This window comes from Oenanthe melanoleuca, chromosome 2 (assembly GCF_029582105.1).
Source record: "Oenanthe melanoleuca isolate GR-GAL-2019-014 chromosome 2, OMel1.0, whole genome shotgun sequence".
In the NCBI taxonomy this organism is placed as follows: domain Eukaryota; kingdom Metazoa; phylum Chordata; class Aves; order Passeriformes; family Muscicapidae; genus Oenanthe; species Oenanthe melanoleuca.
This window is the reverse complement of record NC_079335.1, coordinates 59691063-59715798: the sequence shown is the minus strand read 5'-3', so window position 1 is coordinate 59715798 and position 24736 is coordinate 59691063. Positions and strand designations below refer to the sequence as shown.

Genomic DNA, 24736 nt, shown 5'->3' with positions numbered 1-24736 from the left:
AGCAGATCAGTAGTGTGCATAAAAAAAGAGATACTCAGGGACTGAGAGTCAGCAGCAGGGTCCTGGGGGGCTTAGACTTCAGGTGGTAACTTCAGCATGTCAGTCTGCATTAGGTGTGGGCTAGATCTGGTTGCCAAATGTAAAATGATTTTGTGTTAGAGGAGAAAGATGGTTTAGCTGTGTGCCTTTAGGAATTCCCAGCAGGAGGAAAAGGTAAATGAAAAGTTTAGCAAGTGAAAATGTTCTTGTTGATTGCCTTGCAGGTGTAGTATTAATTAGAAATCATAATGTGCCATGAATATATTTTCTATATTCTACAAATAGTTTGCTTTGGAGATGAGGACCTCTATTTCATTATGTGCATTAAAAAAATAAAGGCACAAAGAACTAGAATGCAACAGACCTGGGTTCTTTTTTATTTTTTTGCAATTTTATGGCTATGTACATTTAACTTTTAAAATCTTCTGCAAGAAAGTGGCATGTAAACTATAATAAACTTGAAATAGAAATACTATTAAACCTACAGGTCTGTCTCTCCAGTTAGCAATTAAAGAACTAACAACACTAACTGGTGCTGGTAAAATGTTGATAAAAGGTTAACCTAAATCTCTTGAATAACCAGCAGGCTTAATTAATTGGATGTGTGAAATGGCAATTGAGCAGCAATACTGTCAGCAGAAGGTGAGTGGAAACTGGATGTGCTTTTATTTCCTCTTTGGGAAAATGTTGTGAAGCCTGGCAGAGGTTCAGTGTTGGGTGCGAGTTGAATAGGTTCTGCCCAGGCATTTATTTTTGTGTGAGGATACTTGTGTGGCATTGCATGGTGTGTTTGGGAGGATGATAGTGACTTTCCAGCAGTCCTTTGAGGTCTTTCATTGGAAACAATCAGAATAAATCTAATTCGTAGTCATTCCTCAGAAGTGACTGGTACTGGCTCCCTAAGCCATTGGCTAACTTCAAGTGAGGACTAAATCTTAATCAGAAACACTAAGATTTCTGTACTAATTAGACTTCTCAGTAAAAGCATGACCACTGCTGTGTTCAGAAACTCCTAGGAACCTGAGCCATGATGATCCTGCTTTATTTGACAGTATTTCTGAGGACCAGAAGAGTAAAAGTATATGCCATCTCCTCTTTTTCCCTCCCCTCATATAAGCTAAATTTTATCTTTGTGAACTCTTTGTTCAGTTCCTGATTTTTTTCCTCCAGCAATGTATTCTATAAGTGTGTAAAGCTTTCTGCATTCTCTTGTTTCAGTCTACATTTGTTTGGTCATTTTTCTGTAGTGTTGAATGATTGTGAGTAGATTATAAATATCCTAATCTAACTTGAGCAGCTTCACTCAAGTATTTTATATATCATATTCTGCTCTGTTTTTAAAAATCTTATTTCATAGCTACTTACTTTTACCTTCAGATTTTCAGTTTGAAAATAGAAATATAAAAATTAATTTTATCCAATGTAAGTGCAGAAACCTGAGTTTTTTTCAGGTGTGCTTAAGTAACCAATTTTCCTTTTGAATTATTTTTTCAAGATGCATTCTTCAATGAGTTTGTAGCTATCTTGTGTTGCCAGTTTGAATTTTTTTTTCATTTCAGTTACAAATATGAACCATCATCCATACATTCTGCTATGAGCCAGTGGAACGTAAAGTTTGCACTTAAAAGTGAAAAATTCTGAATACTTTTCTTAGCCAGTATGTTTTTCAGAACTTATGTTCAATACGTGCTATAAAGTAGCTGATATTCAGAAATTATTTCCTCAAAAATGTCTTGTTTTCTGCTCATGGTTATCAAGAACAGGCCACAAAAAAGGTCAGAAAATATTCTCAAAACAGTGTAGCTTCTTAGAAATTTAAATACAAATTTATATTCCTTCATGATAAATATTAATAGTAGTAATATCATACACCCTCTTGCATCCCATGGGGATAGCAAGATTACTGGGTCAAAAGGAGGTGTTTTCTTCCTTACAGGCATTATACCATAATGAAAGCTTCAGCTGGAGTGAGTCTTGCATATTTATTGACATTTCTTCAAGGAATCCTTTTTTTCCCCTGAGTCTGTCTACTTATTATTAAAAGTTTGGCACCCACAATTATTTAGTCAGTATAACATGTTTGAGAACGTGATTATGAATATGATTGACAAAGCAGAAATTTTCATACTTCTAGCAGGAAAAGTAATTCAGTTATCTCAGTTTTGTGCAACTTTTGGGGAAAGGTGTTCTTAATCTCAGTATTTTTCCACTGCTGTAATATAAAGGGACAATAGGGTAAATGGTTAATTTGTTTTTCACCTTCAAGATATGAAGATGTTTGGAATATTTGTTTTGGTGTTAATGTCTTAGTACATGCAGCTTGCACCACATTTCCACAGTAAGAGTTAAGAAAGCAATCACAAAATTTATTTATGGTATAAAGAAGTATTAATTTTAATTCCTTTTTTCTGCTTATATCACAGTCTAGAAGAGGATTGCATTGGTTAGTAAGTCTTGTGCTTTCATGGTGCAGTTAAATATTTGCATTGCAAGTTAAATGTATTTTAAGTGTATTGTGGCAATTTACAAATATGACTACAGTTCCTGATCCATTGAAGTGTATCTGCTAAGTAACAGAGCCCTTTCTCAGCTGCAAATAATATGCTTATCTACGTTATGCTTAATTTCTGTGTAGCTTATCCTGTTAGATAAGATTTGTCTTGCTGCTGGAAAGTTATACTAGAAAAAGCCAGGAAGGTTTAAGAAATTATCTTACCCATTTGGTTTGTTTAGACAATATGAACTGCTACTGCTGAGCTCCTGTGAAAATTGTTACACCAAGACCTACTGCGGAAGTTCTTTTCAACTGCGAATGGCGATGCAGAGCTTGTGTGCAGTAGCTGAAAAGTTCCTGCTTTCTAGAGGCTTGTGTGGATTTTCTCTGTAAACAAACCTTGTCCAAGATTACAAGCAGGATAAGCAGCTCTGTGGACTTCAGGATGATAAGAGTTCTTGAGGCCTTGCAGGGCAGCTGAAGCCTTAGAACACTGAATTTGCAAAGTCACCTGCAGTAGGATCAGATGATGGCTGAGAAAATTATTGTTGAAATACCCTATCCATTACTGTCTAGAGCAATATTCCAACTGTTATTGTTAATTGTAGCTACTGTTTCAATTGTACAGACCTTAGGTCAAACCTAACATTTGCAACAAAGTGGCAGGTGTGTACAAACAAAACCACATGCTGACCTGACCCATTGCTCACTTCAAACATAACTTCTACTACCAGAACGTCCCCCCAGCAGCACCATGGAAGCACCTGTCATCCTGTGCCCCAGCCAGGGGGTGATGGGGAGGTGTCTGCACTAATGGTTGCTGCCAGCTGTTGCTTCTCTGGGGATAATTTGGCCAGTGTGGATCCAGGTCCATATAGGTAGCCTCTTGCTCCAAAGACAGAGTCCTACTTCTTTCAGTAGTCAGCAATGCCAGCATCTTCAGAGGAACACCCTGAATACTAGCCTGCTGGAACTTGTGCATTGCACAGCTTGCTTAATCAGATAATTTTTTGGCAAATTGTGTTGTTACACTGGTTGTTTAATCTCTGGGCCTGACAGCTCAACCATTGGGTTTGTTTCCCTGTGGTCCTCTTAGAGCCACAGTTCAGACACTTGTCTCAGGCAGTTGAAGTGCCATAGGAAGATTGTGCAAACTCTGCCACAAATCTTAGATTTGCGTTTAAGAAGGGTACAAGAGAGAAGTACTGGTACATATTTTATATTCTAACAGCTGGTGTGTTTTCAGCCTGTCATGTAAGATAGAGTTATATACTACCCAGGGGCCTCCATATGGGAAATGTGAAAGAATCAGTATCTTCACTGGAAAGTGATTAGTGATCCACATTAGTAATTTTTCTGGTTAGCAATCCACAAATGAGAAAGAATTGAAAATGATTGATTGTTGCAGATCTCACCTGTGTGCGATTTACAGTGATAGTTTTAGGACTGTTGACAGTGTCTCACTGCAGAAATTTCCCACCATTTTTGAGGCTGATCTGAAGGAAAACAGGGATCCAGTTTGCCTATTTTTTTTTAAATAAAATTTTTCATATATACTTGTAATACTTGTAGGAAATCTGGTGTGTGACATTAAATGAGTTTTTTGATAAATTGTAAACAGTGTCAAAGGCAGATATATCCTGGAAGCTTGTTCTTTGTAGTCATGGTCCTACTGTAGGTTCAGGATAGGTCTCAGGCTCTTCTGTAAATGCAGTATCAATGTTGTATTGCTAGTTCCTGCTATACAGCTGCTCTATGTGGTTTTATTTGGATGGTCTTCATGCTTTTAGCTGTGTTTTTCTTTGGTGCCTCTTGAGCCACAGGCAGATTTCCTTTGCATCTCAAGGAGTAAATAAGTCTCTGGGAACACTGATAGCATGTATGTTATGTGCTACCACATTTTAATGCAGGATGTCTCTGTGAATCTCTGGTCTCTGCCCAACTCCTTGACCTGTGCATTCTTGTCAGTTCTCTTCTAAAACCTTCCTTTTCCTTTCCTGTTACCTCTGTCAGCTGAGGAATCGTACATCAATTGAAAATGTGAAGGCATCACAACAGAGCATCTGTTCCAAGCCCTGACTGTGCTTAGAGAAGTGATGACTTTGTGACTGGCTTGTCCCAGACAAGAATCTATATTATCCTACTCAAAAGTTAGCATGCTTGTCTCTCTCAAAGCAAAAATAAATTGTAATTCACTGATGCCTCTCTTACCTGGGCAGAACTCTACCTCCTATTTCTTCCACTGCATTTTAGGAAAAAAGGTCATGGCCAGTTGCACTGAAAATGAGTGTCCATCCATAAAACTGTGTATTGCTATGAGAGTTGCATTGAAAGTAACATCAATGTTGCTTTGTAATTGAATGATTTGGCTGATGTGGTGTCTTGGTTTTTATAGTCTGATAATCCTATTGCATGCTGGGACTGAAGCAATGTCAAGTGGAAATACAGAAGGAGATAAAAGACTGTAGCTAGTTGAGTTAGATGTATTGAAATTGTTTCCTAAAACAGCAATAAAAATGCAGTCAATTGAGGCTTTCCTTAATGAGAAACTTTTTAGCCTGACAAGTCCTATAAGTGACAGAAGGAATTACTTGTCTCTGGGTAAAACCTCTGTGCCCACATGCTTCTGGGCTGTGTGAGATTGCAGAAATGGGGTTTCATTTCTTTCTGTGAAGATACGAATATAAGTTACTCTTAAAGGTGCAAAATTTACCTGTAACATTTCTGGCTACATAATAGAAAATTGTATTGAAATGTCTAATTTTTCTTTAAATATGAAAGTATGTTTTATCTGTAGTTTATTTGTGTATTTGTAGCACTGCTGTCATCTAAAATACATTTACTGCTGAAACATACCGTATGGTTTGCTTTCTCTTTTTAGGTTTCTTGGCTTTTTAATCCAGCAAGAAGTGAAATAACAAGTCTAGATAGTGGAAATATAGATGACATTTTAAGTGAGTACTTTGAATAATTTTTTTCTTTGTATGTCTGCAGTTACTTATCTGTGTGAATATTGTAGTGATATTAAATGAATATTCATACCTTAACTTTGAATATATGAATTATAATCAGCTTAGAAATATTAAATACCTGTGGTTGAAATTAGCTGTCTGAACTAATCTATTGCAATGAGAATTTGAAGTGTCTTAAGAAAATAACTGTTACCTTGTTTACAGAAGGGAATGCTTGATTACATAACCAAAACCAGTCTAGAGGGCATTTTAAAAGTTCCCCCAAAAAATAGCAGCAAGTGAAACCCATGGTAATGGGCCTTAAGTATCTTGCTTGTTCAGCTCTGCCTTTCCTCACGTTAAGCACTGTTCTGATTCTGGTGGCTCACAGAATGGAAATCTTTTAAATTAAACAGGTTTGTGTTTCTCGTCTGAAACCTTTCCCTCTGAGAAGTATGCAACTTGCCTGTATCTGGTTGGTTTTGCAGGAAAAAGTTATATTGTTTTAAGTATAGTGGCGGCAGTGGGGGAAACCTTTATTAAGGTCTGGAGTTGGATTTGCCTTATGTTATGGGATTACTTTGTGATATGAAAGCTGTTCGTAAATTCCTTTTCTACAGTGGAAAATATAAAATTATTTTATACAATGTAATTCACAAAAGGGATTATATGCTAAATGTAAGTGCTTTTAAAATTCATCCCATTGCTTTCAAGCAATGATTCATGTATTGGAGGTAACCTTAAACTTTTCAGTGCTTGTTATTTACCTGTTCACCATTTGTATCCCTTGATAATGAAAATCTTAACACGGTAATTATAATCAAACTTGGTGTTCTCCAGCCTGCTCAAGAGTTGTCTTTATCAGCATGTTGTCTTTTCCAAGCTTTCAGCATCCTTATCTTCACATGTAACTGCTCTGTAACTTTGTCAGTTTTCTGCTTTGTCAGCATTTCTGCTTAACAAAGCTGTGGCTGATATTCTGTAGTTTGAGTATGTATTTCTTTTTTTTTTCAGTGTCTAGACCAGTACTACTACTACAAAATCAATTTAAAGCATGGTTGATTAATATAAAATTCTGTAAAGATCATACTTTATTTTTGGACAGGAGATTTATCCTTTTATGATTTTTTTTTTTTTTAATATGTGAAAAAGAATGCATAAGAACATTATTTCATGATCTCATTATAGGTATACCTGTACTACTGCATTTTTTTAATGTTCCTTAACATTTTTCTGTTTTGGGAGACTTAACATTTCTTTGCTATCTTTTCCCATAATATCCAGGTTAAATAAGACAAGTAAGGACAAACCAGAGCAAGTTGCACAGACAGGCTGCTTGTTCATCAGTCTTCTACCCCAAATAGTTGGAATTTCATCTTTTAACTGGTTTTTAACACTTATGAATAATAGAGCTAGTGCTTAAGAGCTACTGGAGTTCAATTTCTGGATATGGCTGCCTTAATTTTAAATCCAGAAATAATTTTTAACTCGTGTCACTTAATTACTTCTTGTGTGTCTTAATGCCTTAAGTATTTACATTTTTTGTCTTATATATCAATAAAGTCAATAGAACACTTGAGTGAAGGCCTCTTTCAACTCTTTCCCATTTGTTATAGATTATATTTCAGATAAGATTTGCCCCAACAGTTTTATAGGAATCAGACTAAGCTCTATGGTGAATTATCTAGAAATATTTGCTTTTGTAGTTTTTTTGCACATACTTTTATAATCTCAGATAAAAGAACTGAGAAGTTTGCCTCACAATGTGACATTGGGCTTTTTCTTTTTCTTTCTTCTCAGACAATGCAGATGTTGCTTTAGTTAATTTTTATGCTGATTGGTAAGTTATTCAAGTTTTTTTTTTTTTTATGTTTAAGCTTCTGTCTTTTGAAAACTGTCATGTTTGGCTGTAGTTTTCTAATAGAAAATACAGTAGTCAGTTGCTTTCAAACCAGTTCTTTCCTGGGTTTGTGTCCTGATTGTTTTCCTTCTGTCTATGCTTGCTAGGTTCATATTATAATAGGTTATAATTTTAAAACAATACAGCCTTAATTATGATCATTACTTTTAGACATACAGCAATAACCCCTCAACATACCACACTGCCAGGGTCTCTGTTTTAGGGGTGAAGAAGAATGAGGGATGGGGAGCCATTGTTGCATATACATGGTTACATATACATGCTTCATAAATGTGTAGCATACAGCTGGGCTGCCCAGAGTCAGATTTTTTCAGAAGGTGTACTTCAGCTCTCTTGGCATTTTGAGAGCAAGACTTGCTCTTCACTTAGATGTTTGCTGTTGCAGACATAACTGCATCCCCAGGCTGTGAGTGTTAAGTTTAAGGTGGGTTTCAGTGCAGGCTGCTTTATTGCAAGTCTACTCCTTGAAGTCTCATTCTCACAATTTCTACAGTGCCATTATGCATCTCCAATTTAAAAATCTGCTGTATGTTTGGGAGGACAGAATATAAAATAATTTTATTGACATATTAGCAATGGGCTTGTGCACTACTATTACCCTAAAGCCACTGAAGCATCTTTACAATCCTACCAACTTTTCTGTGGGCAGAAAGAGAGAATTTGTTTCAAAATCTGACATTACTGGAAGAAGGGACCCCTAGGGTTCTCTTTGTTCTTACTGCTGTAAAAGCAGTGTGCTCAAATTCTGCCAAACCTGAGCAATAATATAATACATAATACTTACAACTTGTATTGTTGACTCTTACAAAATTACCAGTGATATTTCTTGAAGGTGTTGGTGAATATTTCGTATCTCAGCAATCTAAGGAACTTCCTTTACCACATTTTTAAAATCACTTTTCATTGGGTTATTCAGGTAGAAGAAAATTAACAACATGCTTTCTGAATAGAATATATTTCCTAAAGGCTTATAATTGATTAATGGTGTTTCCTAGGGAGATAAAGCAGGGGAGTATATCTTGAACTATGTATTCTTTCAGAATTACTTTTTTTCCACACCTTATTTATTCAAGTTACTTTTGAACTGATTTTTATTCGGTCAGTTACTGGGATGATTTCAGGTAGATGTGATTTTGCCAATGGCTTTTCTTTCTTTTGGTTTTTTTTTTTGTTTTTGTTTTTTTGTTTTTTTGTTTTTTTTTTTTTTTTTTTTTTGTTTGTTTTTTTTTGTTTTTTTTTTTGTTTTTTGTTTTTTTTTTGTTTTTGTTTTTGTTTTTTTGGGGGTTTTTTTTGTGGTTTTTTTTTTTTCCTTCAAAGATTGAAATGTTTCAGTAGTCATCAATTGAAATATTTCAAAATAATATTTTGAAGTCATGATTTTGTGTTCTGCTTACAGGTGCCGCTTCAGCCAAATGCTACATCCTATTTTTGAGGAAGCTTCTAATGTAATCAAAGAAGAATATCCAGATAAGAATCAAGTGGTGTTTGCTAGAGTAGACTGTGATCAGCATTGTAAGTAAATCCTGATTTAGGTTTTTCTGTGCTGTCCTGATACCAAGTTAGTAATTGTATTGAAAAGTATGGTAAATAGCTGTGCAAAGTGTAGCTGTAGCTGACCCATCATTTAGCCCAGGGTTGCTTTTATTGCATCAGCAAACCTCTTCCAAATATGTCAGGGCAATTTCCAATGTTTCTTTCTCATTGCATCCATCCATTTTTTTTTAATCAATTCAGCCTATCTCATTTAATGAGGACAAAAGGGCTGTGATTAGAAATTGAATTGGCTCATTGAGGTTGGCTATTGCAACAAATGATGCAAGTCTTCACAACCAAGAAGAGGAAGGGGTAACCTCCCACTGTTAGCATGAAGAATATGTTCTGATCAGATCTTCCTTCCACCTTAGAGTTATGGTAGGGGCTGTAAGTTTCCTTTCACACAGCCAGGCAGGGATCAGAGCTTTGCTCCACTGTTGTTACACGTGTCAGAAAACAGTTGCCTATTTGAGTTGTTTTCCCCATGCCCAGACATACATGAAAATGATATGCAAAATCTTACTTTATGCTGTTACTAGTCCCTAAAGTTCCTTTTAAATCCCATAATAAGTAAAATGTGAGGAACATCTGCTGCACATTGAAAGGCAAATGGGTAGTAGCAGGATTTTTATTACACTATTGGATCAGCTGTGTTGTTTTATGCTTTTTGGAGAACAGCCTTTCTAGGAATAACTTCTTTACAGTGTCTTATGATACCCAGAGAGTATTAACAGCAGAAATTTAGTTTAATCAGTACTGATTATACTATTTGGGCTTTATAAAACTGTTAATTTGTAAGAACAAGCATAATTGGAAATTGGCTTATCTTTTCATGTACAACAAAACTTGATAGAAAGTTCTCACTAAAGAACATAGTAACATCAGTTTGTGCTGTTGCGTTTTATTCTTAAGGTTTAAACTAACTGCTGAAGTCCTTACTTTGGTTGCTGTAGCTTCAGTTGCTTGAATAACTCAGAGTCTGGGCTGCTGCACGCCCAGTGTTTAACTATGAGACGTTCTTGTCTTAGCAGTTATAGTAAGGAAGCATTTTTCTCACCCCTACCAAGTGCTTGAAACACTTTAAAAAGTTTGTTGCTTATCCCTCTCATATGCTCTTTGAATTGAGGTAGTTTGTGCTTGTTACAGAGAGCTAAGAGGAGGAGATGCTATGGAAGAGATTGTCATCCTTCTCCTGGAAGTACTTGTAGTGGGCTAAGTAGTAGGCAACAGCCAGGAGTTTCAGTTTTTCTTTTTATTTCTGGAGCATGGCTGCTGTTGCAGAAGATGTAAAATGTGAGAATTAAAAATAAAATACTTTATTGACGGGCCATTTACATTGCCTTTTTGAATTGAAGTAACAAAGTTGTGCATGGCATTCCTAGTTTCTAGTATTTATTTGCTGGGTTTTAAACAATGGTACATTTCATGACACACAGTTATTGGGCATGTCCTTGGATTTTAATGTGTACAATAGCAGCTTTTTAGTAATAAATTGGATATTAATGTATTATCAAGGTTGAGCCGGCAGTAGTATTTTGCTGAATGCTGGTGTCAAGATTGTTAGTGGTTTGGAATTTTTTACTCAAACTTTATACTTTTGCATGTGTTTACATATTTTAGCAACACTAGAGGTTTTATGTCAATATTTTGGTGGTTTGTTATGCCACTAAATGTAGATTTCATACCACTAGTAATTCACTATGAGAATGGTGTTCTAGAGGTGGTGGATTATTTGCATTACAAATGATTTGGTTCTTTTTGAGTCCAAGACTCTGTAGGGAATCCAAATAGCTGATTTCTGGCCACTCAAAAACAGCTTTCAGAATGGTCACTCAGGCATAGATACTTTCTATTTAATGCACTATTATTGAAGCACACTGCAGGGCCCAACAGCTCCCACCAGCTTCTGAGGGTAAAGCAAATTAAAGAGAATTATTGATGTACTGCCAAATGTTTAATGCCTAATGACAAAACCATCATTCTGTCTGCTCTTATAGGCAATAGAAAAATGTTTTTCTGGAAAGTGATAGTCCCTTATACATATTATAACTATATTAAATATATAGTTAACTGTATAATTATAACTTTATAACTATAAATATGCATATTAATGCTATATTAAGCCTCTGTATGTGTTATATTTTACACTGGTTTATAATATTGTGGAAGATAATTATACCTGAAATGTGTAGGCAAAGTCACCAGGCTGTATTTAAGCTGGTGTGTAATGCACTAAAGGTAAATCAGAAGTAGGTACTCTTTTTTTTTTTTTTTTTTTCCCAAGACCACATCCTTTTATAACTTAAAAATATCTGAGTTCTGCTATGCTGTGGCTTGTTAAAATCTTTGATGGCTTTGATATGTTCAATTTAGTAATTCAATTTAGTAATTAAATATTAGACACCTCTCATCTAAGTATAATACCTAGTAAATGTGATCTTCCGTATAAAATTACAGAAGATCTTACTGCACAGACAATATTAGGAAGGTTTTGTGTCATTGTTTGGGGATTTTTGTTTACTTGGGGTTTTTTGGGTGGTTTTTTTCCTTGCTTTTTGAATCATTTGTGTTAAGCAGGGGTATTGGAAACTTGGTGCTATAGATTTCCTATGTTTCTGTTCTATGTGAGTGAATATTGCAATCTAGAACTCATGTTTCTCTGGGGAAGAGTTTATATTTTGGACAGTTTCTCTAAATTTAACATTAGGAGCTGTGGTATAGAATTTTTTAAATTGAAGTATTATATATTGGGTGTTTGATTTTATTTCACCATGATTTTCTTTGGTTTCTGAGTTAAATAAAAAATAGTATCTAGTTTGAATATATCTTTATGCCTCCAAACAAATAAATTTCTCACTGGGGATATGTAAGGAGATGCTTTGCTGGGCAGACTGTTTAGGGAACTGTTGTTTTTCCATTCAAAATGTGTCTGGGAATGGTATTTTCCCTCAGTTTTGTAAGCTGCTTCTCTCTCTGTGTTCCTGCAATGTGTGCTTATGTTACTAATGTTAGTCTGCAGGGATGAGATTGTCTTGTTACTGTGCCTTTGGTAAGCAGAAGAACTCAATGATAACAAATTTGGAAGTTCATAAAGGAACCCTAAATGAAACTCTAAACAAGCATGAGAATTTCATTACATTCTTGTCACTTTGCTTGGAAAAAAATTCAGTCTGAGAGAGTTATCTTTGGATAAAATAAAAAGTGTAAGTGATTTGGAGAGGTTGTTGATGGCACTCCTCAGGAGAGCCATTTTATTAGTCTGTAGAAGGTTATGGGATGCCTACTGATGAGGCCCTGCTTAGAGCAGGCGTGGCTGTTGTGGAGCTCCTTTGCCGCAGAAGGAACTGCTACCAGAGTTTGATACAGAATATTGATTGCTTTCCTTCTATCTGTTTTGGTCCATCATACAAGTCACCAGTATCACAGTCACTGGAGTAGTATGCCTAGTTTAGATGGTTTCCCAAGTTTCTTTCTAATTCTGCTTCTTCTGAGTATTCCACCAGGGTGTACGATTTCTTGCGAGTGTCACGAGAGCAGTAGTTTAACTGGGGAGAATTTATGGTGTATTATGAAAGTAAAAAGTACCTATCAAAGACAGATTTCATTTGTCATCTGTAGTGTGCCCTGGTGGGTAGCCTGAGGGACTTCAAAAGATGTTGACTGATTTCAAGTGTGCAAGCAGAATACTCACTTGGTCATTCCAGCTTCAAATATACAGCTGAAAGAATTTGTTATTTTTGAGATGGAAGATATTGCAGAAAGGTAAGGAGGAGTTAAGATGATTTGGCACACAAAATAAAGCTTAGTATTAGATCCAGAAAATTCAAGCTCTCTATATGTAGCTGTGCAATTCCTACAACCATCATGTAACACCAAAGATAGGAAATGCAGTACCTTGGGTTTGTGCTAGCTCTTTCTCAGGCAACGTGAAAACACCACCCCCCTCTCCTCTAGGAAAAGGGACACTGAGTATTTTCAGAAGTTATTTTTACAGGGCTTGAGTTTTGAAACTTTGATTTTCTTTCAGATAACTTTTCAGCTGTTATAGTCCTCTGTTCAGCATGTGAATTCTTCAGGTGGTGCCTTATATAATGAGGTAGGCATTTAGGATAATTATTAGTATTGTTCAAATCCTACTGGACACGTTTTTTGAGAACCAGTCCCATAGACTTAAAATCTATATATTTGTTTAGTCATAGTGTGAATTATGGCCCTGAAAAATTAGAACAGTGTACTGAGTTAATAGTGACCCTTGTAAGTATTGCTGGTCCTTCACTGGGAAGGAAGGACCTTCTTAGCTACATTGTGGGTGGGAGCCTTCTTCAATATAGTGGGTTTTGGTGCAGTTTTTCAGCACATTATACATTTAATTTCAACTTGGTTGCTATGGAATTGAGGTTCTTGGTGACATGATACCTAGCTAGCTGAACTTTGGATAGTGTGTTGTGGTGTTAACCTAGACTGGTGGGCTCTGAAGCATTCTGAGAAGGTGGGCTGTGTGCTTGCTTGAAGCTGTAGCTTGAGTAACGTGTGTACACACCATGAGAAAAGCCTGAGGCACCCCAAAAAATGGTCTTTGGCATTCCTTTGAATAGAGAAACACACGATGCTCTGACAATGGTGAAATGGTGACAGTGCAAGAGATATGATAAAGATACAGATCACAAATGATAGCTCACAAAGCCTGCTTTCCTAGAGGATCTTGCTCAGAAGGTGGCGTGGGAGACTGTCTTAGAAAACATGTGTAGATGTCAGGTTTCACATAAAAGTTTGTTTCAAAACGAGCTGCTGTCTCTTCCCTGTTGTAAGACAGAGCTTTACTCAGGAGAAGTATCAACCAATACAGTGCATCTCTGAAGAGAACTGGGTGACTAAGATGTTCCTTTTGGAGTTGGCAGAATGAATAGTGGAAAATAGTCTGGGTAGTTTGGAAATGGTTGCATGTCAACAGGTAAATGTGCAGAATGGGGAGGAATCATCTGAATCCAACAGTCATTGCTGTTGCTCAAAGTTTCTGATTTGTAGAAGAAAAGATGACCAAGTGTGTTGGTAACTTCCTATCATAACTAATGTGAAGCTATTCTGGTAGCATAGACACTGGATTTGTGATTTAATGATCAATTCAGCAAATACAAACACAAGGTTTATTCCTTTTAGGTACCTTCATATCTGAAGAAAATAAAAAGTCATAAAGTTATAGTTGGGCGACTTTATTTTTTTAGGTAGGTTGTCCTTGTCTGTTTCAAATACCTCTTTTCATCAGAAAATGGACAGTGGGAACGTCAGGAAATATTTCTAAATTTAATTTAGGATTTACTATAACTAATGCAATCTGTGAATGAGCTCCAGCAATATTTCATGTATTTGCATTGTGTATTTCCAATTTTAAAAGGAATATAATTTTGTAGTTGCACTGCTTATGCTAACTCTACCTGTATCAAATGCCAGGGCTTAATGAAGCATTTAAGGTTTACTCTATTTAACTTTTGAATTAATTCAAACAATTTTTCATGTACTTGCATTTTATTTTTTGTAAAAAGACAGTTTTCAAATACTGACTTGTGTAGGAGTGTCATTTCTCTGTGTTAGTTCAAATACTGGCATTCATGGAATCTCAATGTAATTTGTAAAGATCATGCAAGTACTGACTTATGAAATAATGTTTGAATTCAGCTTTGAAGGTGGGCATTTATTAACATTAATTTTTTTACACAACTTCAGCCCTTGATGAAGATCCACATCCTGAGGTACTGCACTCTCCATCTTGGAGAACCTGCATAACCCCCTGAATGCCCATTCTTCAACCCTTGCATCCTCCTATAGCTGTGGAAATAATGTGAGGGAAAAAGTCCATGCTGTGAGACAAAAAGTGTGGGGTTTGGTGTTCTCTTGCCTTGCAGTTCTGTAACAGGAGGAGTGGTTAATATCAATGTGTTTCTGTGAAATCTTGACACGTTGTGCTGCTCCTTGTCCCTTATCAGACCCTGGTCAAGGCTGAATCAACTCATGTACTGTCAGACCAAAGGTCCTCCTATCAGCAGGGGAAAAGGGCAGCAAATGCCTGGCTTGCAGATGTTGTTTGTCTTCTACCAAGCAAATATAAAGTGATTCCTTCCTGCTGTACTTGCCACCTTCTTGCTGGCAGCTCTTAAGTACTTTAACTAATATGTGGTAGGTTTAAGGAAAGAAAACATTATTAATCTAATGTTCATTAATGTTGAATATATTGGCATCCTCCCTGGAGAAATTTGTATGAATTTGAAATAAAAGTACTCTTCACTGAGGACATAAAATGTTTCACCGTAACTTTAGCTGTAATTAGTGCATCAAGAAATGCACTTCTGGGATATTTAGGAAACAAATCAAGATCTCTTAGTCAAAATTGACAGACTGAATTCTGTGCTATTTTATAGTGATGCAAAGCTTTTTAGGACCTGGACTAAGCTTTGAAGTTGGGAGATGCTAGAGAACATTTTTGTGGAGTTGACCTGGTTCTTATTCCTTTGCTGTGCACATTTTGTTTTCACTTCTCAGACTCATCTAAGCTGTGCAACTGGTACAGAGACTGTTTTCAGTAACTAAAGCTGCAAGTAGGATTAGTATTGTTCTAGCAGCAGTTGAAATTATGATGGTTTCACTGGGAGTTCTTCAGGCAGCATGGAATTCAGACTTCTCCATTCTCTTTAAAAAAGTGTAAGTGTAAGATAGAAAGCAAATCTACTTTGTGGTAAATGTATAACTGCGAAGGGATGTTTTTGTCAGAGTGGATTTGTTCTCACATCATTCAGTACTGTGCCACATGTGCTCATGGACCCCACTTGGTTGCCTTCCTTGTGTGGGCTAATCCAGGTCACCTGAAGGGTACTCTGTGGCTTGTAAGGAGTCCATGAAAAGTGAAAATATGTGTACAGGCCACCCTTGCAATGCCTTCCTCTCTCTGTTGACTGAATGGAACTTCTCTGCCTCCAAAGGATCAACCAGTCTGCTGAATTCACTACTCTCTTTCCTTGAGAAAAGAAGGGGAAGTGTGGTGGGTGTGGTTGACTGGAACCTCAAATGGTTAAGTAGCTCAGGGAAGATGGGCATATTTGGGGGGCATTTAATTGAAATTAGGTCCAGAGGTATAGGTAAACTGCATCCCACTCTGTAAAAGACGATAATAAATTTTCACAGAGTCTGTGAGATTTTTTTTTTTTCCCCTAGATTTATTTTCAGGGAGGAGTGAACAGGAGGGAATAAAATAATTAATTAATTAAATAATTAAGCAAAGCAAAAGCCAGAAGGAAGTGGAAATCTATCTGACATTACATACTTTGTCTCTATTGTTTGTTTTTATTCTTGCTTTCCTAAGAACCCAAGATATATCTGGTCACCTCATTTCTTCAGTTCCTCCTCATAAAATTGTGAAGTTCTTTCCTGGACTTCAGCCACATCTGAAAGGGGGAAGACTTGCATTCAAAGCTATTAAATACTTTATAACTTTGATTAAAGCAGTTGCTGAATATTGGAGATGCACAAACCCAATTTCTACACCATAGCAAAGGCTGCTGTAAAATCTCAAGGCAGCTAGATCCTGCTCAGTGTGCCATGAATCACTTGCTGGTTATGTGTGAGCTTTCCCATCAATGTGTGGTTGGGAACTAGCTGCAACTCCTGCTACAATTTGCGATGTCCCAGTGATTTAGCAAGAGGAAGAGGGACAAAGAGGCATGTTAAGGACTCTGCTGGGGTGCAGTGAAGAACCACACTAGTGCCTTAGTAGTGGTTGAAGTTAAGGGGTACAGGATGCAGATGCGTGGGAAACTGGACTGTATTGCTTCTGCTTAGCTTTCTTCTTTGCTGCTTTTCTAACTTTCCTCTTAAAAACCTCTTTGTTTTTATTCTTTTACATTTGAAAGTCTTGTGAATAAATAAATAACTGACCTGTTACATAAAGATGAAAAGAGCTAGTGCTCTTGTCCTAGATTAATGCCAGTACATGTTACTTTGTTGTGTAAAGCTCTGTGTGGTCCAAGTCTAGAAGAAGACTGGACTGCATATATAGACATGAATGAAGATGTATCTTGAAGGGAATGATGATACTGGTTGACCAGAGATGTGTTTGCCTTAATTTAGAAACCTGGAATTTGTGTTTGTTCAAAACCTTAACATCTCAGAACTGTAACAGCAGTCTTCTGGCCTTCATAGCCTTAAAAAAATACTTTGCACAGGGCTTACATTCTCAAATATTTCAGACATGACAGTTGTATTTCCAGCATTGCAGTTGAGATGAAAATCATAAGCTTAAAGAAAAATAGATTATTTATTTTATTAACATTTTCTCAAGTGGCTTAATTAACTGAGATTGGCAAGGTTTGAAGATTCTCATGTTCCTACTATGCCCTTCAATTTGCCTTCCTAGTTGTTTGTAGGAAGTGTACTCAATGAGTATATGTGACCAAGTTGAGTCTTTGCTTAGTGCAGATTTTGGTAATATTTTTCTTTGAAGATCAGTTCATGGGAGGAATAGAGGTGTGAAGGTTTGGGGAGGGGGGGGTTTGTTTTTGTTGGGTTGGGTGGTTTGTTTGTTTTTTGGGGTTTTTTTTGTCTTCTTGTTGCTTAAAGATGTTGAACTGCTGGTTCATAGATTCCACATACAGGCAGACATATACATGCATAAGAAACCATGTACAGTGTATTTCTGTATTTATAAGGCTTTGCTTTCATTTTCTTAATTTCTTTTTAGCTGACATAGCTCAGAGGTACAGGATAAGCAAATACCCAACTCTGAAACTCTTTCGGAATGGCATGATGATGAAGAGGGAATACAGGGGCCAGAGATCTGTGACAGCAATAGCAGATTACATCAGGCAGCAGAAAAGTAACCCTATTCGGGAGGTCCAGGATTTGGAAGAAATTAGTTCTCTTGATGTAAGTGTTTCTATTTTATTCCTTCTCAAGATCTTTTTTCAATGTTAACTGTGGAATGTTCAGTACCTTGTGGTTTTTGTAAATTGAGTGGAAAACAGGATCATTTGTAGTATTACAAATTAGTCTGGTGTAGTCACTTTGAGCAGCATTCACTCCACTACTGAGTTACTTATCTTGCTTTTAAAAATTTGAAAATAATCATATGTTGTATTTGACAGGATATTTTTAATATTCCTCACCAAAAAATACAAGGATTCTTCTGAATATTGACAAGGCAAAAAAGAAATAATTTCTAATTTCTGCATTTACTGACTGTTGAATGAATGGCATCTCTGTATTTAATATCTATAAGGAGTAATGACAGTTTTTTATAATTTGATGCAAGTTATAATTCAACCTTTGTTTTTACAGCGCAGCAGAAGAAATATTATTGGGTATTTTGAGCAAAAGGACTCTGATAATTACAGAACCTTTGAAAGAGTAGCGAATATTTTGCATGATGATTGTGTGTTCCTTTCTGCTTTTGGGTAAGTTTTGAAAATTTTTGATTTTGTGACTTTATTTTTGAAATTCCGTTAATGAGGTCTATATAATTTTAATTAAATAGACTTCTTTATTATTTTCAGTGTGGCATAACTGAAGAGACTAAACATTAATAGATAAATACACTGAGGAGATAGAAAGACAAAATTCATCCTTGCCTTAATGCTTGCTGTGAAATTAATCTTTTATTTTTGCTTCCTTTTTCTTTTTTTATCGTTGTTTGTCAGTATAGTTTAAATGTACCTGAGGATGTTTGGGTGGGGGAATGGTAGACATTTGTTTCCCAAAAACCTGCATTATTAGAGGGAAAGGATTTTTTTTCATTATTAACTCTTTTTTTTCCCCCTTTCTTTTCTCTGTAAGGAATGTAGTTGCTTACTCATTTCCTCTTGGTCTTAGGGGAGCAGACCTTGTTCCAAAATACCTAATTTCTGTTCCTGGGCCTTTTTCATGCAAGTTTTATGTTACTGCACAGTGTAATAGCTTAGAAAGAAAATTGCATTTATGAGTTACATAGTGTAAGTCTAGAAGAAAAACCTACAGGAATTCAGATTTCTCCTTGTACAGATTTACAGTGGTATTTCAAAATATTCATCAGAAGAATAGATTGGGAGGGATTCACTTTTTAAGTAGTATAATAAAATAAAAATGTAGATTCATTCTGCAGTGTTTAATGTGCTGGCACTGCCCAGTTTGAAGTGATTGAGCATTAATGTGATTGTAGTGGTTTCCAGTCTATCCACAGTTGCAAAATAAGGAATTTGTGTGGGTTATGCTAGATTTTATGCTGCACAGAGTTGCCTCAGGAGTTTTTTTAATTGGATGTAGTGGAGAATAGCAGAGAAACTGAGAGGATGTATCATGGTAGAAAATGTTTCATCTGTTTGAACAAATCCTGTCATCAGTCACTGATGCCTCTTCCAATATGTCTCTAAAAATAGTTTGGGGGTGGGGGAGAGTGTTTGCAAGGTGCAGGAGTGCACATGGCTTTCCCTTCCTTCAGTCCCCACTTAGGTAAGGCTATGACTGTGTAAGCAGCCCTGTCCATGGCTTGTAAATCTGTGGTCTGACAGTCTTATCTCCAGTGAGTGCCATTATCTCAAGTGTTTTCTGATGGGTGCATCTGTCCTTGTTCTCAGCACAGCCAGTCTGAGTTGCTATTAGAATTTTTTTTGTTATTTTTTTGCCCCTCATTCAACTTCCCAGTCTTTTCAGAAATAACTTTAAAAAATTATTGGTGAGAGCACTACTTTCGACATTGACTCTCCTGCTTTTTGATTCTGTTCATCTTTGGTTTGCTCTTTATTGATTGCATATAATGAGAAGTAGTTTCCTCCCACACAGTGTTAGCACTGGGTTTTTGGGCACTGTTCTTGAAGTAGGTGCTGTAGGGGGTTTATTTTTTATTCAGATATTAGCAATAAGCAGACATAGTGGAATGGATCAGAGTTTGATTATTCATAACCTGCTCGTGTAAATACAGATTGCACAGCAGGTTTATCATTATTCTTATCTCCAGACACCCATTCCCTTTCTTGCCTGGAGCTGTTAGTGCTTTAAAGTGTAGCCTTCCCAACAGCAACCTTGGGAACTAAATGTTTTCATCTCTCAGTAGCTGGGGCTCTTCAGCTTCCTAAAAATTGTATGTGAAAATACTTCCAAGGGAGATGCTGGCTACAGATCAGTGGTTTTTATTCAGATTATACATAGCAAAATTCTTCATGGGGAGCTGGCATTGATCAATTGAACTCTTCTGACTGAGCATCCTGGCAGCCTCTGCAAAGGACTTTTGGTTTTGCTATGGATAGAGCTCAACAGCTACCAAAATGGTTTGGGGAGGTTACCTGAGTGGTCATGTTCAAATTTCTCTTAAGCTAAAATAAAACAATCAATTTTACAGGAGAAGAACAGTTGCTTGACTAACTGCTGTCAAGACAGAACTGTCCCATTATGCCAAAATTATTCTGGCTTTAGGTAGTTGTAATAGCTTATTTTAAAACTCTGTTAATAGTACTTAGTTGCAGATGATTTTGATGCTTAAAGCTGTTTTTAAATCAACTGGTCCTTACAGTTCTATTAGGATCTGAAGTGATCACTGAACAAGATTATTGAAAGAAGACTTGTAAGCAGGAAGAGATAGATGAAGAATCTGATGAGGAGATTGTTAGAGGTAGATTTTAGAAGTAGAGAGAAATGAATCTGTAATGTTTGTGAATGTGAAAGAGAATGTTGAACTGGAAAAAAAAAAAGCTGAAAATACTTTTATCTAAAAAGGCTAAGATGAACTACAAGTAGAATGTAAGTAACATGGAAGAAAGGAATAAATCTAGGAATTGTTTTAATTTTACATTAGCAAGTAAATATGTCAGGGGAGGGTGGGGGGTTGTGTGCTTTTCAGAGATTCACCTTGTACATTACTGCTTCAAAAAAAGACAAAACGCCAACTGGAATGTTTCCATTTTAGTAGCTGTTGTAAAAAGGTGTATCTTCAGGCATTTGGGATTTTCACATCATGTCCCCACTTTATTTGGGTTATCTGAAAAATAAAAAAAAAAATCAGTCATAGCTGCAGCCACTGGAGTGGAAGAACACAGAAGAGGACATTTTGGGTTCTACCACAGGGTTACCCTAGAGCATATATTTCATTATAGATTATCATCAGCTTAGCAAGGAGTGGTTGGGCAGGTGGCTTCTATGGCTTCACTTTCTTATTCTATGAAGGTTTATTTGGGATACAAGTCATTTACCTCAGTGATGATTGTCACTAGGAAGCCTCATTTCACATTATGGGGAGAGTCATGTTGGGAATACAAAAATGCATTTTAAAATACACATCTCTTAACTGCCACAAATTCTTGTGGTGTAACATAACTCTGCAAGGCACCTTTTGTATGTGATAAGAAAAGGATAATTAGATCAAAAGAAATCAATAAAACATAGGTACTTTGAGTTAAGCCTTATGATGTCTATTTTTCTTGACACTTGAAATTGTTCAGACCCCTGGAAGATTAGCTCATCTTGCAGTGAGGTAAATTCAGATAATTTGACTTCTCTTTCTTTTCTGTCTCCTCCATTGGATGCACAGCTGTTCCAACTGGCTTGAATAAGAGGTGATAATTTTGGGGTAAAAACTATCAGCTTTCAGGGCACTTCGGTGTGATTTGGGGTAAAATATTCTAAAGGCAAGAGAGGAGCTTACCAAGGTGAGGTAGTAAGATGAATATCAAGGAAGAACTGTGTGTCTTAGTGGTGCCTATCATCAGAGGCCACAAACTGCATGCTGTGTCTTCTCTCCAGATGTGTCCTGAGGGTAAAATGGACAGTGGGAATCACTTACCATCCATTTTGTCATTGCTTGTGCCTATAGAACACCTCAAAGTTCTGTAAATTCTTAGTGTAAACAGTGGAACAGGAAGAGTAAATGCAAACAAGATTCCACCTTTCTCTTTGCTTCTTCAAGATTTTTTTTTAAATTCTATGATGGTCTTTACCCAAAACTGTCCTGGCATTTGTCACTTGTCACTTTGATGCTTTTAGTTCAAACTCCTGATCTTAGAGGTGCGTCTTGCTGACTCCCTTAATGTCCTCTTATCCAAGCAGGCCAAGTTTCTTTGGAGTAACTTTACAGTTTACTTTAAAAATTAATAATTTCAATTCTCAAATTGTGAAGGGGGGGGAAAAAGAAATAAGGAAAGGATAGGAAATTAAAATATGAATCTTGGTATCTCAGTTATTTTATTCATCTGTATTAAGACATGCCTACTTGTTGGTTTGTTGTAGGGCTATTTCAAAAGCAGAGAGATTTAGTGGAGACAATGTAATCTACAAGCCACCAGGGGTAAGTGTAACTATGTATTTTATTTTTATTGTTGTGATTATGTGTGAAAACAAACAAATGGAGAATGTATTCAGATCATGCAGTGTGTTACTGCATCTCAGATCTTAGTTTTATTTCATCACTAAATAGTGTGAGGAATAGGATCATAGAAATTAGTGTTTCTGAGTTAATGAAAAAGTTCAGTCTCACATGTTAACAGTTAATGCACAGAACCTAAATCTATCATTTGAAATATTCATGTCCTAAAAATAAATCTTTTTTTTTTTTTTTTTTTTTTCTGAGAAACACAGTCAACACATTATGTGTATAGGTACTATGTGTTCTGCAGAACTCTTTAAAATCTGTGAAGGTGGTACACTTCATGTTTTTCAAAGCAAGTTACAATTACTGTGTATTTTTCTGACTTTTGACTGTCTTGTGTGCCTTATTCCACAAGTGTTGATTTCTTCTGTTAATTAAAATTTTAAAAAAAATTAATAAAATTAACTGTAGGTTAACAGACTCTCATAGTTTTACTGAGAAAAAAAATCAGTACAGAAGAAAATCTGCAAGAATTGCTTTATAGAGACATATTATCTAAAAATCTGCTCCTTTCTGAATTTACTGTATGAAAAGAGCTGCTTACAAAAGAGGAAGTAGATGCAAATAGACTTGAGGGGGAAGGGAGTTTCTAAACATTTTTATTTTTTTCAGAACAACAGAATGTATTAAGTTACTTAATTTATATGGCATTTCTGAATTAAGGTGTGCTTAATCATGGCCACAGCTTGCGAAGTCATGCTTCACTTCTTGTTAACCAAAATTGTAATTAAATTAAAGAATGCTAGCACTGAATTACAAGTTAAAACTACTAGCAAATAAAGGAAAATTATTATTTATTCATATCTCTTTGGCAAAGCAAATGTAAAATACCAGTTTCAAGTCCTGTAGGACATTGAGTGGGTTTCGATGAGTCTTTGTAACTATCAGCATGAAGCAGCTCTCTATCTGCATTTAGTGTAGGTCTGGAGATATTATTTCTCAGCCTGGCAGAAAGCAGAAATTTAGCTAGCCCTTACCTGAAGCATCTCTAATTTAGAACAAAGTATCTCCCATTATTTATAAATTGTCTTATAAAATGGAGTTGACTGCATAAATTATCATACGTAATATTTATTTTCCATTTATTCTTTTATCACATAGGTTATACAAATCTTGCATGAACAAAGTTGAATACTGGTATAAGATTAGTTTTCAATATTTATATCGATATCGTTATTTTATGTTGATAGGTAATCTTTGTAGGTAGCAATGTCATTTTTACTGTTTCTCATCCTACTGTATTTTTCTTTTCAACAGGAAAATGCTCCAGATATGGTGTATTTGGGCTCACTAACAAATTTTGATTTGATTTATGCATGGACACAAGATAAATGTGTACCACTAGTTCGAGAAATCACATTTGAGAATGGGGAGGTAAGACTTTTTCTACTCTTCTACATATTTTCTTTCTTAAAACCAAAATGTCTCTTTCAAGATCCCTAATCTACATCAAAGAACTTTGTTTTGTTTTACACAGAAAATGGCTGTCAGATAATATCTTTTCATTCTTTAGGAGCTTTTTTGTTACTCTTGAAATTCACTGGAGACAGATCTGTGGTTGTTTCATACATTACCAAAGTTAGAAGTTATAATTATTGAACAGAGGGAAAGACCTCTAAGATCATTGAGTCCAGCAGTTAACCCAGCACCACTGTGCTCAACACTAAACCTTGTCCCCAGGTGCCACATCCACATGTCTTTTTGAGCACTTGCAGGGATGGTGATTCCACTACTTCCCTGAGCAGCCTTTTCCAGTGCTTCACAACCCTTTCAGTGAATAAATTTTTCCCAGTATCCAATCTAAACCTATCCTGCTGCAACTTGAGGCCATTTGCTCTTCTCCTGTCACTTGTTACCTGGGAGAAGAGCAAATGCCCCACCTGGCTACATCCTCATTTCAGGCAGTTGTAGAGAGCAATAATGTACCCCCTGAGCCTCCTTTTGTCCAGACTATAAACACCCTCAGCTGCCTCCCACTGAAGTTAATGTGAATGGTAGAAAAATATGACTGTATTAACCACTTCAAGTTTGTAGCATCTCAAAAGGAGTATTTGTACATAGGTACAGAAACTGTTAGAAAATCTGCCAAGGTTTGTCACAAATTACAGTACACTGGATGAGAAAACAAAGAATTAGTTGTGATTCATTCACAGTTTGCACACTTAATTCTTTTTATCCTGAATCTGCTGTTCTGGCCACATGCAGCACTTAAGGTTTCATGGCAGAGGGAGGGACAGGGTGGTTTTATTCAAGCCATTTTTACTGACTATTTTTTAGTCAATCCTGCCAGCTTTTATTGGAAAGTTCTGATAGCTAACAAATCTTAATTCTTCATGTGCATCTTAATATGTAAAAGATGCCACATGTTAATATCTTTAGAAGTATGTAGTAGATTTTCATGGTACTTTTCTTGGCACTTTTCTCAT

General features: G+C 36.2%; 1 protein-coding gene across 1 annotated transcript in view; it reads left to right on the top strand.

Annotated features, from left to right (window-relative positions):
* ERP44 (endoplasmic reticulum protein 44) overlaps nt 1-24736 on the top strand; it is a 47513-nt gene that overhangs the window by 14158 nt on the left and 8619 nt on the right. The window contains exons 2-8 of the mRNA XM_056484826.1: nt 5415-5487; nt 7285-7324; nt 8802-8917; nt 17664-17848; nt 18260-18375; nt 22172-22229; nt 23568-23684. Coding sequence (XP_056340801.1) covers nt 5415-5487; nt 7285-7324; nt 8802-8917; nt 17664-17848; nt 18260-18375; nt 22172-22229; nt 23568-23684 — 705 coding nt within the window. The remainder of the gene's footprint in view (nt 1-5414; nt 5488-7284; nt 7325-8801; nt 8918-17663; nt 17849-18259; nt 18376-22171; nt 22230-23567; nt 23685-24736) is intronic.